Below are 15406 nucleotides of genomic sequence, written 5' to 3'. Positions count from 1 at the left end.
AGGCACAGAGACCAAGGCTGCCTGGAAACACTAGCCCTGGGTTATGCCAGTGGGGGCCAGAGGTGGAAACATGGGTTACTAAACCTCCACTTGGCCCAGGAAACCTAAGTGATTATCATAAAGTGTCCTCCCTTCAGAGGACAAGGGTGACAAAGTAAGGCTGCTGATCTGTTAACACGGGCCACCTGTGGGTCACCCTCAGCCACAGCAGGTCAGAGGCCTGGGAGTGACAACAAAGTGTGAGAGTCAGCCAGGGAAGGACACAGAGAGGACAGCTGGCAGCAAGGGCTCAAACAGCAGAACCTCTGACAGACTAGTCCTACACACAACCGCACAGGACTCTGGGCTATGGGAAGAAGACCCAATAGCCTGAATGACCCAGGGCCTGCTCAGCAAGCCAGGACACACACAGCACATTTTGGATGGGCACAGGCAGCTGGTCTGGAGAACTTAGCTCTTGTAGAGACAAAGACAGTGTTACCTGGTAAAGAAGCTACTAAGTGGCCCCAAAATTTTCAGTTTACTCCCATCCTCAGTTCCATCAGCACAGTCCTGCTGGCGCAGCTCCCGGGTTTCCTTGCCGGAGCTCAAGGTGACATCAGTAAACTGAGGGTCATCATCACTCTCCAGGGTCACGATGGCACTGGAGCTGCTTGTGACCACCAGGTCCAAAATGTCCTCATTGCTGACAGACAGCGTGGTTGACAGCTCTGTGCCAAGACTAGACACGCTGCAGACGGAGACATCGTCGCTGCGGTTCAGGGCTTTCGAGGTGGGGCTATAGAGCTTCACCGTGTCATAGCCTGTCCTGGGGAACGTGGATGACTTCCGCACACTCTGCTCCCACTCGGTGCTGCTGGGAGCCGGTGGTGTGTAGGATGGTAGCGGGCATGCGCTCTGGCAAGCCCGCTCAGGGACGATCTCCGACTCCGATGGCTTCCTCTTCACGTGGACCACACTGCAGGGAACGGGTTCTGGGTTACTGATCTCTAGGGTAGGAATGCCCGAGTCCACAGACTTAAGGCTGTGCCGATCTTCCAAAGGACCAAGTTTCAACTTGGGCCCAGACTCTGGCAATGAGAGGGATCTGGGTGCCTTGAGATTCAAGTGTTGCAGGTTCTGAATGTGGTCTCCTGGCCGATCATCCAGAATGCCCATCAAGGCTACGCCATTTGTAGAGGTGGAGAGGTTTCCATCAGTCATCTTGGTCCAAGGAGGAACTAGGAAGCAAAAACACAAAAATGGAAATTAAGACAATATCTATAAAAGCCTAAGACACAGGTCTAATATTCTAATATTTGACACAGCTCTTCTTAGGGAGGAATCCCTGAAAAAAGTCCTACATATCCAAGTTTTAATTCAGGACCAAAACCTAGCATTTTAGCATATATTACCATAATATAAAATAATAGGACAATAACCCAAACGAAGGCTATAGCTAGGGTAAAAATACTTAAACAGTCCCCTTGCTCATTATCACCAGCATCCCACCAGTCACATATCTGACTCCTAGGCCAGCACAGGGGGTGTGAGGACCGGGCCAGGCAAGAAAGGGTTGTTTTTCATGTTTTTTGAAAAAATGATAAACAGAAGGGGCGCCTGGGTGGCTCAGTTGGAGCAGCCAATTCTAGATCTCAGATCTCAGCTCACGTCTTGATCTCATAGATGTGAGTTTGAGCCCCTCGTTGGGTTCCATGCCCAAAATAAATGACGGAGTACCTCTGTCAAAAGTACATGAATTCATAACCCATACGTAAATCAAGTTCTACTTGTTCCAAGACAGAAAAATCAAGATGTCATCACCACAACAGGGAACAACAGGACTGTGTAGGCTATGTGCCATGAGATGACCCCAACCGCATCCAAGTCAGCCATGGCCCCTCACAGTGTTTTCATCACCTGACTCACGTCCACAAGATAGGGTATATCATCCCCATCACCATGGAGGAAACCAAGCCTCAGAGAGGTTAAGAAATGGGCCCAAATCATATTATTATTTAGCAGCAGGGCTGGGATCTATGGGACAGAGCCCAAAACAGGCCATACCTACTGGATGAATAGCTTAATGTACAGTTATAAAAACCCAGGTAGAAGGCTGGCTCGAGGACAACAGATAATCAAGGAAAAATAAAACCATAAACCTACAATAAAGACTTGAGTGACAAAAGTCAAAGCTGTCAGTGACATACATCTGCCGGTGGTTCTCTGGCCTAAGACTGGGTGTGGGGGTCCCCTGGGTGGCCTAGCAGTTTAGCACCTGCCTTCAGCCCCGGGCATGATCCTGGAGTCCCAGGATGGAGTTCCACATCGGGTTCCCTGCGTGCAGCCTGCTTCTCCTTCTGCCTGTGTCTCTGCCTCTCTCTCTCTCTCTCTCTCTCTCTCTGTCTCTCTCATGAATAAATGAATAAAATCTTAAAAAAAAAAAATTCTGGGGTGCGAAGGATGGGATAGGAGGCGCACAAGCCTGGGCAACACAACCCTAGCAGACTGAGAACCCTCACATAGGTTATGCTACCATCTCTCCTCATCCTTTAAAATGTCAAAATTAAAGAAACCCGGTGTGGTTACTGAACTCTGATCTGTGGTTTAGAACAACAGAAAGAACAGTACTTTCTTGGGTTGTTTTTTAAGTAAGCTCCACGCTCAGCATGGACTCCAGTGTAGGGCTTGATCTCACGACCCTGAGATCAAGACCTGAGCCGAGACCAAGACCTGAGCCGAGATCAAGAGTAGGACGCTGAACCCACGGAGCCACCCAGGTGTTCCACTTTCTTGGGTGCTAATGGGCCTTTTCCTGGGCTCTAATTACAGCTGTGCTGACTGGCTGAGGTGAATTAAGTCACGTACCATGAGAAAAGCATCCCCAAGGCACAGCGGGCCCCCCCCCCCCCCCCCCCCCCCGGCAGCAGGTGGTCTATTGGTAGCTGCCATCATCAAAGAGATGGTGGGTGAAGGTTTTGAAGCACAGTGGGAACAATGAAAGCCACTCCCTTTTGGGTGTCCCTGAGCCTTCCTGCTCCCCTTCAGGAAGCCTGGCCCTTCTATACGTCAACACAGCAAAAGCAAATTAATTAAAAGCAGAACAGGGGAGGGAAAAACCAAAGAAATTAACCAGACAGTGCAACAGTAGAGCAGAAACAAAAATATGAATAAATCAAAATGCAGAATTCAGAAATAGAACTATATATAAAAACGTGAAATATGACCCAGAGATTAAGGAAGGATTATTTAATCATGATGATGTACTGATTATCAATTTTTCTTAGAAGGCAGAACCACATTGTACATCAAAATGAAACACAAAATTAGTATTTTTTTAAATTATGATTTAATACAAAAACTAAATTATAAATGTATTCCATCAAGTACTTTTCTAACCTACTGAGAAAAACTCCCCCGAAAGAGTCTGGCCATCACCTCCACCCATGAACACATTTTCAGTGTCACAGTTCACACTGTGCTCAATTTCCTGGGCTGGAGCCCCTATCCTGAGTCCTTAGCCATAAGCTCCCCCAGGCAAAGCTATGGCCAACTATTTCCAAGACCCTGCCCTAGGAAGTCCCTGAACTCAACCATGCTGTGCAAAAACAGGATTCACAACAGGAAGACACAGGGAGATTCAACTATACACACACTTGAAAGTTCTACATTTTTTTTAATTCAAAGGAAAATACAGTAAGAAACGTTTCTAGCACATAGTGAAGAGCTAATCTTTTGCAATGTCAAGAGTTATTGGAATTCTCAAAACACTAAAAAGGGGGAGGCGGGGCCACCTGGGTGGTTCAGTCAAATAAGCATCTGTCTTCGGCTCAGGTCATGATCCCAGGGTCCTGGGATGGAGCCCCACATCAGGCTCCTTGCTCAACACAGCCTGCTTCTCCCTTCTCCCGCTCCCCCTGCTTGTGCTCTGTCAAATGAATAAATAAAATCTTAAAAAAAAAATTTTCAAAATACCATCAATAGGCTGACAGGTCAAACTGGCAAAAAGCCAGAAACACAAAAGGAAATCCTCACAGCAAACAGAGCTGAAAGCCAAGTGACCTGCCCAGCTGACATTCTGGCTCTGCCACTTACCATGGGGAGAAGTCTAACCTTCCTGAGCCTCAACTTCCCTCCTGGCCAGCAGTCAAGTGGGCAACACCACAAAACTCTCAGCTGGTCTGAGGATACATGAAATGAGAAGGCTTGGCACACCCCACATCGGACCATAGTATGTGCCCAATAATGTGAATTTCCTTTACTTCAGCCAAAGAGCTGATGCACCTGCAAACAATGCATTTAAACTGAAGTTCTTTAAAAAAATAAATAAAAGTAAATAAAAAAATAAACTGAAAAAAAATAAACTGAAGTTCCAATACTAGAAGACACAGGAACACAAAACATGAGTGTTGAGGGAACCCAAGGACCCTTTCTCTGCATCGTCACAATGAGAGCACAAGGACGGTGAAGCAGGTCTGACAAAGTCCAAAGCCACCGGGTGGTAAAAGCCACTGGGCGGTGGCCTCTTCTCCATTCCTCTCTCCTCTGTGCTGGGGGCCGGGACAACAGCACAAGGGCCTCTTCTAGGGAGAAAGTGAATGACCTCTGAGGTCTCTGCTCATTCCAAGTCAACGGAAGTTCCTTAAACCCCACAAACAAGGTGTGAGCCTTCGGGGGGAAAAAAAAACTAAAAGCAAAAACATACTTCTGCTTGCAACATACTCTCAAAGCAAAGCCTGCAAGGCCCATAGCCACCTGTCCTCAAACCCTTCCATCTGGGGCCACCAGTCCTATGAAAGCAGAACCCACACTCCCGACCACCTGCCCTCGACAGTGCCCCGAAGGGGGAGGCTGAACACACAAAGCACTCGCTTCTCAGAGAGGCAGCAGGGTGGACTCTGGAAACTTGCCAGGAGGCCAGCTGCAGATGGCCTGCTTCCAAGTCACACGTTTTCTAAAGACAGGATCAGCCTAAATTCCCTGAGCTGGCACAGGGCCCTCCCAGACCCAGCCTTGCCAGCCTCAGCAGCCTCATGCTGTCACCCTCGCCTCTCTCAAAACCCCACAGCCTGGGTGCTCTCCCCAGGCTGGGACATCAGCGCCCCTGGGTGTCTGGCAGCATGGGCACACCCCGGAGGCCACCTCCTCTGAGAAGCCTTCCCCTACGCTCCCAGGAAGGTGCAGGTCCTCCTCCTCGTGGGCTTCCTTTGGCCACACCCCTAAAATGACTGTGCAGCTGCTCCCCTGTCTCTCTGCTGGTTTCAAAGCTTCAGGCAGGCACCAGGCTAACAGGTTCCAGACACCACTGCCTGGCCAAATGCCTGGCGTGGATTAAGGATTTAAAAATCTGTTTGCTGAGTTAATTATTACTAACAACCATGTTCTAAGAGGGCAGGTTTCGGGGACAGTCCGTTCAAGACACATTAGCTGCAGGTGGATTATGCTTCAGGAACAAGGTGAGCAGTGGGGGTAATGAGAAGAAGAAACTTCCTCCCATTAGGTTCCTGGCAGCAAGTCCAGGATGACCAGCCTGTGGCGTGTTGGCCACCGCAGTACTCGGTGGGGAAGGGTCCATGCACAACAGTCCAGGAAAGTAAAAGAGACTTCCTCCCTCTACACTTGCCTCCCGAAGCTGAGGCCAACCACCCATAGCAGTGGCCAGAGCAGCCCCCACAGGCCCTCCAGTACCTCCAGGCCCAGGCAGCCAGCCACTCAAGGCACACGATCCAAGCGTAAGGATGACCAGCAACCACCTCCCAGACAAGGAAAGACATACGAGACATCAGGTACAGATATGAGGGAAGCTGTTTTCACTACAGACAGCAAGACAATCTGCATTTTACTTGCCAGTCACAAAACCTCATTCTGTAGCAAATAAAGGGGGTAAGTGCCCCAAGAGACTGGAACACCCCTCACCCCACCAGGGCTAGGACTTCAAGATAAGTCACAAAGCCGACAGCAGCTCTGCCAGCGACTCTGAATGAGCCAATGGAAACAATTCCATCTTGAACAACAGCTTAATTTTCTTCTCTTTAGAAAGCAGTGGGATGAGATCTTGATCAAGTCTTCATAAACAAACAGTTCATGAGGCCAAACCCAAATGATTTAGTTATGTCCCCAGCAGGAAAACCTTCACTCATTGGTGGCTTCAAGGAGCAATAATGCTGCCCATCCATGCAGACAGCCGTGGGCACTCGTCTTCCTGTGGCTGCTCCCTGTCCACAGGCATCTGTTCCCTATAGCCCTCCCTGTGTGGGCTCCCCTCTCGATGCTGCAGAGGGCTGCTTCGTCACACCCCAGTTAGCACCAGGGACACCGAAGCTCTCCCGATCCTCCACGGACAGTGCACTTGCCTTTGCCGACAAGCGTGCCATCAGCTCCACCCACTGATTTCCATACCCTTAATCTTTATTTTTATAGATTTACTTATTTATTTTAGAGAGAGACAGAAAGTGCATGCAAATGCAGGGAGAGAAAATCTCATGCAGACTCCCCACTGAGCCTGGAACCCAATGTGGGGCTTGATCCCACGGGCCTGAGACCATGACCTGAGCCAAAACCAAGAGTTGGATGCTTCAATGACTGAGCCACCCAGGCATCCCCTCTAGACCCTTAAACTTAAAAGAAGACAGACACTGGGGATGCCTGGGATGCCTTGGTGGCTCAGCAGCTGAGCATCTGCCTTTGGCTCAGGTTGTGATCCCAGGATCCTGGAATCGAGTCTCACATCAGGCTCCCTACAGGGAGCCCGCTTCTCACTGCATGTATGTCTCTGTCTTCTGTGTCTCTCATGAATAAATAAATAAATAAATAAAATAAAATAAAGATAAAAGAAAAAAGAAGACAGACACTGCTCCTTTCTGTCATCCACGGCCTCAGAACACATCTGTCACAGAGCCAAATTTTCAAGAGGGCAGACCAGGGCTGCAACACCTAACAACATCAGAGCATCAACATAAAATTACAATTTAATGGGTACCAAACACTGTTCTAAGCTCCCGACATGCCATTCTGCTTCATAGACATCACAGCCCTATGTGCTAGGTATTATCCCCATTGCACAGAGAAGGAAACTGAGGCCCATGGCTTACCCAAGGGCTCCACTTTTACCTGACTCCAAGGCCCCTCAGTCAGCTCTGCTCCTTTGCAGCCCCAACGCAGACATCCAGAACCTCCCTAAATCCTCCTTCCTCCTGTGAAAAAGCAGACTGTCTTCTGCCATTTCCAGATGGGACCAAACCCAGGCTGAGCCAGACGCAGTGACCTGCCCAAATCGTACGGGCAAGGCCCCACCTGTTCTCTCTCCAACACCCATGTCACTCTGCCTAAGGGCCCTTGGGGTCCCTCATGCTTCCTGGGGAGAATTCTGGCGGCCTCCCAGGCCTTCACCTTGACCCCTGAGAACAGAACCAGTCAGAAAAAACAAGTTATATGAGGTTCTACCACCAAGGAACACCCCCTGATCTATGTGGCACCTCCCAAGTGAATTAGCCTGCTCCACACAGGGCCCCCACAAGCACCAACCACTCTGAGTCTCTTTCTCTGTTTAATGTGGTGGCTTAGACAAAAAGGACCCTGAAAAGAAAAGCATAGGATGTTCTGGAACTCAGGTACCTCGGCATTAGCAATTAATGTGGGCAGCTGCCTCTGCTCACCAAGTGTGCATTATATGTTGGGCATGGTGTTCAAAGTTCACACCCATCATCTTTGTAACCTTCACAACCCCCAGAGCTCAAGGTACCGTCATCACCACCTCACAGACAAGGAAACAAGGCCCAAAAAGTGCGTGCAATGAAGCAGCTGCGCTAGGGCCAACCTGGAGAGGACTCAGAAGTCCTTGCTCTTCCCACTGTGGCATGAGCAAGAGGCTTAGAAGAATGGGTCAATTTGCATTATGCAGAATGGAAAGGCCAACCATAAAGGTAATTTGATTTTTTTTTTTAAGATTTTATTTATTCATGAGAGAGAGAGAGAGAGAGAGAGAGAGAGAGGCAGAGACACACACAGGCAGAGGGAGAAGCAGGCTCCATTCAGGAAGCCCGACGCAGGACTCGATCCCGGGACTCCAGGATCACTCCCCAGGCCAAAGGCAGGTGCCAAACCGCTGAGCCACCCAGGGATCCCTCACTGAGCCACCAAGGGATCCCCGCTCCTTCACAATCTTAAGGAGGAAATGTGACCTTCACACCCATGAGCGGTTATGTTAAAAAAAAAAAAAAAAAAAAGGCACAGCTGGGACATTTTAAATTAAGGACTTTCAATGCACCAGGGGTGGGGGGGGGGGGGAGAGGGCACAAACCCATAATGTTTCAGCTGCATATAGTGACCTACCAAAGTGACTCATCATAAGTATCTAAAAAGTAACTGACAGGCAACTGACAGATGAAGAAGATACTCAGACCATGTAACAAAACCAGCACAACTTATAGTCTTAATTATTAATAAGAGAAAACCATTTGTCAAACATTCACCATGCACCAAACCTGCTACGTGCTATCACATGCTCTACTCATCACAAGCTCACTGAAGAAACTGAGGCCAAGTAAATCACCTAAGGTCACACAGCAACAGGAACTGGGTTCACACCATCAAAGCCCACATCAGCTTGCTGGAATGCTTAAGAATACAGAGTCTAACTTGTGATCATCAATAAGCTAAATGTCTAACAATTTTTACACTTCTCTGTAAGTTAGAGTTCAGGGAAAAGGTTTTTAAAAATGAGATACACAAGGGGGAAAAATAATGCAGGTTCTGGAGGTAGACTGGGTTCAAATCCTAGTTCCTCCACTTACAAGTTGTGTGACCTTGGACTAGCTTATTAACTCATATGCCCAAATATCCCTGGAGTAAAATGGAAACAAGAATAGACCCTATCTCCTCAGGCAAATAAAGTCTTTAGAATCATGCCTGCCATGAGTTAAGCCTCAGAAGATGTTGGCTGGTGTTACTTCTTCCTGGGCCCCAGATAGGGCCAGCCAGCTCAGGCCCACTATTTTAGCAACTCATTTGCATAAACAAAGCCAGACTCAGCCACTTCGTGTCTGCCAGCCTCACTGCATGGTTTCTTCCTGTCACTAACATCTCTCCTCACACAGGCTCTGTGGCACTAAGCTCTGGGCCTCAATTTCCCATCTGTAAAATGAGGTGATTAGCCCAGCTGATCTACCTGAGGTTCTGGCAGCTTGGCAGTCTAGAAATTCTTAGCAATTCAGGTCCTAGAGATTTCATAACCACCCTAAAACAAACATTAACAGATAACATGCACTCCATTTGCCTAAAATCTTCTTTTACATATTATGTATAAATGCCTATTTTGATGGAAAATCTTCTGCAAGGTCCCAAGCTCCACGAGCACCCACAATATACTGGGCAGGCATCCCCTGTGTTAAGGCTGGGGACATGATGGTCAGAAGCTTTGACCGACAGGGCAGACAGATTCTAAAACCAGCCACTCTGATAGGCAGGTCCTCTCTGTCAGAGAGGACTTCAGCAGAGCACCAGTGAGAGGACGTGTAGGCATGAAAGAACTTCGCCCACTGGACAGAGGGGAGTAGGGCAGCTGGTGGGAGGGATGATGGAGGGATGGAGAGGAATGGCTGGATCCAGAGGCCAAGCAAGGCAGTGCCAATGCTGGTGTGAGAGGATGGGCTGGGGGCGCATTATGGAAACTGTTTCACAAGCAGGAAGCCAGCCCAGCTCAGCATGAAGCAAAGCGCTGGGCAGGAACCTGCTGGGACCACGGAGGGCAGTAAGGTGAGCTGAACCTCGCCCAGTGACCTGGTACAGTCTGAATCTCACCCATGCCTCTCGCCAGTCGGGTAACCCTGGACCAGTTACTTTACCTCCTTTAACGTTTCCCAATGTTTCATTTGCTCAGTAACGCTAATGAGACAAGTTCTCATTAGGGCTAGGCATCAGGTGGAGCCCACAGTCTACAGGGATCAAATATATACAACAAAGACAGCCTGGGGGGTGGGCAGGTGAGGGGCAACCCAGGCCCTGCAGGGGGTTAAGAAGTGGGAAGAAGTCATACCCAAACCTGAGGCAGGGGCTGGTACTGGCCACATAAACTGGGCAAGAGGCAGTGTTCCAGGACTGCTGTAGGACTAGCCAAGTCCAGGCAAAGCACCTAGTGGTGTGCAGATGCAACCTACCTGTAGAGGGAGGGGGTCTGGGTGGCTCAGCTGTTTGAGCACCTGACTCTTAGTTTTGGCTCAGGTCATAATCTCCCGGTCCTGATATTAAGCCTGAGGCTCCACACTCAGTAGGGAACCTGCTTGAGATTCTCTTTCCCTCCACCCCTTCCCCTGCTCATGTTATGGCGCGCTCTCTCCCTCTCAAATAAATAAATTTTTTTAAAAGATAAAAAATAAAGGAAGTCAAGACAACAGCAAGGTGCTAATAGCCTTGCTGACAGGGTCCTAAAGATGCAACCCTCCTCAAGTAGCCTCAGTACATAAAATACGTCATGCCCAGGAGCCTCCTGCCATAGAACTTTCCAAAGCAAAGCTTTCAGTTCCATTACCGAGAAATGGTGCTGTACAATTTCAAGGCAAAAAAAGTGGGGTATTTTTGGCCGGGTAGGGCTCCAGCCCCTAAATGCCCACTGCCCCAGCGGGGTCCGGAGCCCGCGGGGACAGGCCTGCTGCTTCCTGAGGCTTCCACATCATGGCCTCACCCCCGCAGCTTCCTCCTGGCAGCTCGGGGCCCAGGGAGGGCGGCCGGTGGCGCGCCCCGACACACCAGCTCCCGACACACCAGCTCAGCGCCCCGTTCCCCGCCCCGCGGGAAGGACCCCCAGGCCCCGTCTCTCCAGCCTCTCCTGCACCTCTGCACCTCTGCGCCGGGGCGAGGGGCTCTCTGAGGCCAGCGGAGTCCCTGGCCCGGGGACGGGGAGTCTGAGAACCTGGGGGTTCTGTGGTCTAGCAGCGGTTCCAAGAACCGAGGTCGGGCGCTCCGAGGGGGAGGGGAGTCGAGGGCCCCAGACGCCGGCTGCCCCCAAGCGCAGGGGTCCCTGGTCTGGATGGTTCCCGAGGTGGGAGGGGCCAGGGGTCGGGGCCCCCCCGGGATGATGGGCAGGATCGCGGGGCGGAGAGGATCCCGGGGGTAAGGGTCCCAAAGTGGAGGGGTCTCCCGGGCGGGGGGGCTCTGGGCCCCCAAGGATGCGGTCAGAGACCTCGAGGGTAGAGGGGTCGGCGGGGCGGCGCGCCCCGGGCCAGCCCCTCTCCGGCCGGGAGCCCGGCGCATCGCAGCACAAAACTTTTCGTCAAGTTCCGGAAAAGGAGCGTGTCAGCGCGCGCCTCTCCGAGGGCCGGCAAGCCACGCGCCCCCGGGCCCCGCGAGGTCACCGGGCCCCACGCGCTCCCCCGGGGCGGGGCGGGGAAGCGGCGGTCGCGCGGCCAAGGGTCGCCCAGCCGGGCCCGAGCCCGCGCGCCCCGGCCCGGCCCGGCCCGCCTCCCGCTCCCACTCCCGCCGACGCAGCAGCAGGTGGCACCGGCCCCCCTGCTTCCCTCCCTCCCGGCCCCCGCCAGACGCCCCCAGTACCGGAGTCAGCGCGGCTCCGACGCCATCCCCGGGGCCGGCGGGCGCGCAGCCCAGGCCCCCGGGACCCGCAACTTGTGCGACGAGGACGCGGGGCGCGCCGCAGGCGGTGGGCCGGGCGGGCAGGTGCGCGCGAGCCGCCCGCGGCCAACAGCGGCGCGCGCCCTCGCCTCGCCCCGCCCCGCGCCCTCGCCTCGCCCCGCCCCTCGCCCCGCCCCGCGCCCTCGCCTCGCCCCGCCCCGCGCCCTCGCCTCGCCCCGCCCCGCGCCCCGCCCCGCGCCCTCGCCCCGCCCCGCGCCCTCGCCTCGCCCCGCGCCCTGGCTCGCCCCGCCCCCTGCCCGCGGCCGCCGCTCTTCCGCCCCGCCCCCTGCCGGCGGCCGCCGCTCTTCCGCCCCGCCCCCGCCCCGCCCCCTGCCGGCAGCCGCCGCTCTTCCGCCCGGCCGCCGCCCCGCCCCGCGCGCCCCGCCCCCGCCCCGCCCCCTGCCGGCGGCCGCCGCTCTTCCGCCCGGCCGCCGCCCCCCGCCGCGCCGCCGCCACCGCTGCTCGCGCTCGACGTTCTCCCTGCTGCCTGCCGCTCCTCAGCCGCTCGCCCGCCGCCCGCGGGTTCCGGAGCGCCGTTGCCGCCCCTTTCCTCTCCCGAGGGCCCAGTGGAGCCGCGAGGGGAGGCCGGAGGGCAACTCCGGGTCCGCCCGGCCCCGGGGACACCCGCCAGGGGCCTCCGTACCTGGTCGGCTCCACCCGCGGCCATCTTGGAAGTGGGAAGCGGCCGGGAGGGGGAAGGGGCGCGAGCGGGCAGGGACCAGGCCTGGGGAGCCGAGCGGCGGAGCGCATCGATGGGCGCCCCTGGCCCCGGGCAGCTGTGCGGAGCGGCCGGCCGGCCCGGCCCTAGTCTCTCGGTCTGTGGAGCGGGCTTTTCTGCTGGTTCTCCCGGAAGCAGCTGTTGTGTAGTGCCTCGCGCCGGAGTCCCCGCACCTGGCTGCACTTTGGTGCTGCCGAAGGATTTGGGGAATCCGACTCCGGTGCGCGTTAAATCACTGCTTCCGGAGACAGTGGGGTGCAGTGTGCGGACCGCTGGCCTCACTCTGTGCACTCTCTGGGGTCAGCAGTGCAGAAGCTCCAGAGGCCGGGTCTGTGACAGAGCCGTGCAGCGTGGGCGATGAGGTCACGCCCCGGCCCCAGGGCGGGACCCGAGCCGAGGGTCGGAAGCCAGCCGCCCTCCCCCCCTCCGCCTTGCAGCGCCGCGCAGAGCCCCCGAGGGTGTCGGCTGCCGGCGCCAGGGCGGGTTTATCCCGGGCACTGCGTCGTCTGGGCCTGGCACCTGGTCGGCACTTATTGTTGAGTTCTCTTCTGGGGCCGTCAAGAGCAGAGGACAAGCTTCAGTGGCTGGGACCCCGGAGCCTGAGGGCTGTCACTGGCAGAGAGCTGGATCAGCTGGATCTGAAGGAGGACTTGAACTGGGAGAGCGGTCAGGGACCGGAGGGTGGCCTCTCCTTTGCAGAAGGCATCCAGAAGCATGTGCCGGAAGATGCATTTGTTCCAGCCATGGCCATAAGCCTTGGGCCAAGGGCCCCCTGACTTGTTTCTCCTGCCTGCGTGCTAGTCCTAGGTGTAAAAACTCTTAGAGCCTACTGTTAGTTATGATGGCAGGAGGGGTGAGACCTTTTTAAATGGCAGTCTCTTAACAGAATATATTAACACCCTTTACGGTGCCTGGTGCATAACAGAAGCTTTACAAATGCTGACTTTCCTGGGTGGTTTTCAGGAAAAATGTTGGGTCTCCTTCAAACCCCATTTCCATTTATTTTTAGAAAACACTAACAAGAAAGTACAGACTTGCTTCAGGCCTGACTTAATTAGCAGTGTAATAAATAGGATTAATAACTCTGCATTTACAGTGTTCCTTGCACCTCCCCCAAATCCCTTCTCGCCCTCATTCTGAGTCTTAGGGTTTTAAAGCCCCACAATGACTGGGAACCATTGTTCTGAATCCAAAAAAAAAAAAATTATGGCCCACAGATTTACATTTGGCGCCCTCTGTCTGCCTCTTCCTCACCTTCTCCCCATCTTGCCGCCCACACCCCGCGCCCTGCCCCAGCACAGAGTCCCTCCCTGGGGCCCATCAGACACTTACACCCTCAGTGTGCCAAACAATTAAAAATACAAGGAACAAGATAAGCTGTGTGGGCATCTGCACTTGTGTCACCTGTGAGACCCTCGGCGCCTCCCAGCACCCATCTGTGACACAGAGACAACTGTGGCAGGGTGGTCAGTGCCGTGTCCCCCTCTGCTGCCTCACTGCTGACTGCCTTGGCAAAGTCGTGCAGACTGAACCCCGAGATCCACAGAAGGATTCTCAGCAGCATTGCTCCTTTGAGGGCTGCCAAGCTGTTGCTTGATGTAGACAAGCACCGGCTGTCAGGGTCCTCCGCTCAGTGCCAGGCCCAGCACTGACTGACCGGTCCTTGGCTGTGTCCAGAAGCCTTTCCCCATCTACAAGGCTTACGGCGCCTTCGCCACCCAAGATGTGTGAGGATTAGAGACAAAGTAAGTGGCAGTGACAGGTAAATGTAAACTGGCTTTGTCAGTTTGTGGCACGTTTGGGGAGCTCTTGGCACCTCTCCAGTCACACAATGTGCACAAAGTGTGTGGTCAACCGGCTAAGGTGAGGGGGCACGTGAGCCTCCCAGACAGCCCACAGAGGGACTCACATCTGACCTCTGAGCCTCCCTGGGCTCATAAGCAGGAGCAGGTGCCTGATATCCATGGAAACCACCCTGTGCTGGGCCCTGGCCACACAGGAGTGATTGACAGCCCAGAGTTCCTGCCCTCACAGGTCCCCAGTCCCGAGGGGCAGATGGACATGTCACTTCACAAATTCAGCCACATCTCCTTGCAAGGAAAACAATGAACTGACCAGATGCAGACCCCAGAAGGGTCACAAGCACGGTATCAGGACCCCTACAGGTCCCCAAGCCCATCCTTCAGAGGCAAAAATTGCAGGTGGGGTAGGAGGTGGGCACAGGATGAGGTCGGAGGCCTCTTGCCCTGTAAAACCCCTTTGCATCTCTTTCAGGAGATACGGGGATCAAGTCTCCCAAACACACGTTTTGCTCCTGACTCTTCCCCAGCCCCCTGAATGTGAGCTCCATAAATATTTGTTGAATGGATGCATAAATGCTGCTCACGGCTGCACCTGTACCTGTAGCCATCCCAGGTGCCCTGTGCTGTCCTGGCTGTTGCATGCCATTACCACAGTCGAGCCCCATAACCTGCCAGGCTGGCACAGTGACTCGCATTTTGCAGATAAGGAGACAAGCGCTGCACGGTGAAGCTGTTCAGTCCACGGTTCGCTGCTTGTTCTCCGCTGTCCAGAAGACCTTGCCCGCTCACCCTCCTCCCTCCCTGCCTCCCTGTCGTCAGCCTCTGTTCAGAGCCACCAGGGCCAGACCATCCCCACAGGTCAAAGGCAGATCGCACAGCCTCCATTTATTCCAAAAGAGAGTTTCTCCTCAGCCCAAGGGTTTTCAGAAATCCACCAGAAAGCTTATCCTTTCTGCCTTTACTCCTTGGAGTGTTAACTCCTTCACCACGGACGTGGGGGCATTCATTTCTTGGAAAACAATGCCTGGAATTTGCAGTTCTTTTGATGCTTCTGGAAACTGAGCCATATAATAAAAAATTTAAAATAAATAGAAACAGAGGCAGGGGGCAGCCCGGGTGGCTCAGCGGTTTAGCACCACCTTCAGCCCAGGGTCTGATCCTGGAGACCTGGGATGGAGTCCCACATCAGGCTCCCTGCATGGAGCCTGCTTCTCCCTCTGCCTGTGTCTCTGCCTCTCTCTCTCTCTCTCTCTCTCTCTCTCTCCTTTTCTCTCTCACTGTGTCT

At 53.8% G+C, this 15406-nt stretch overlaps 1 protein-coding gene across 12 annotated transcripts in view; it reads right to left on the bottom strand.

Moving 5' to 3' along the window:
* Window positions 1–13076, bottom strand: part of TBC1D14 (TBC1 domain family member 14) — a 109453-nt gene extending 96377 nt beyond the window's left edge. For 3 of the 12 annotated variants that reach the window (XM_072737557.1, XM_072737561.1, XM_072737559.1), the window contains exons 1-2: window positions 12245–12675; window positions 482–1220 (exon numbers count right to left, since the gene is read on the bottom strand). In XM_072737557.1, the coding sequence (XP_072593658.1) occupies window positions 482–1203 (722 nt within the window). In that variant the 5' untranslated portion in view covers window positions 1204–1220; window positions 12245–12675. Of the gene's footprint in view, window positions 1–481; window positions 1221–11523; window positions 11693–12244 lie in introns of those variants that run through there. The other 9 variants (XM_072737556.1, XM_072737560.1, XM_072737558.1 and 6 more) reach the window with 7 other exon arrangements.
* Window positions 13077–15406: the final 2330 nt, after the last annotated feature.

The sequence above is a fragment of the Vulpes vulpes genome, chromosome 14 (genome assembly GCF_048418805.1).
Source record: "Vulpes vulpes isolate BD-2025 chromosome 14, VulVul3, whole genome shotgun sequence".
NCBI classification, from domain to species: domain Eukaryota; kingdom Metazoa; phylum Chordata; class Mammalia; order Carnivora; family Canidae; genus Vulpes; species Vulpes vulpes.
The sequence above is the reverse complement of the archived record's forward strand: the minus strand, read 5'-3'. Positions and strand labels throughout refer to the sequence as shown.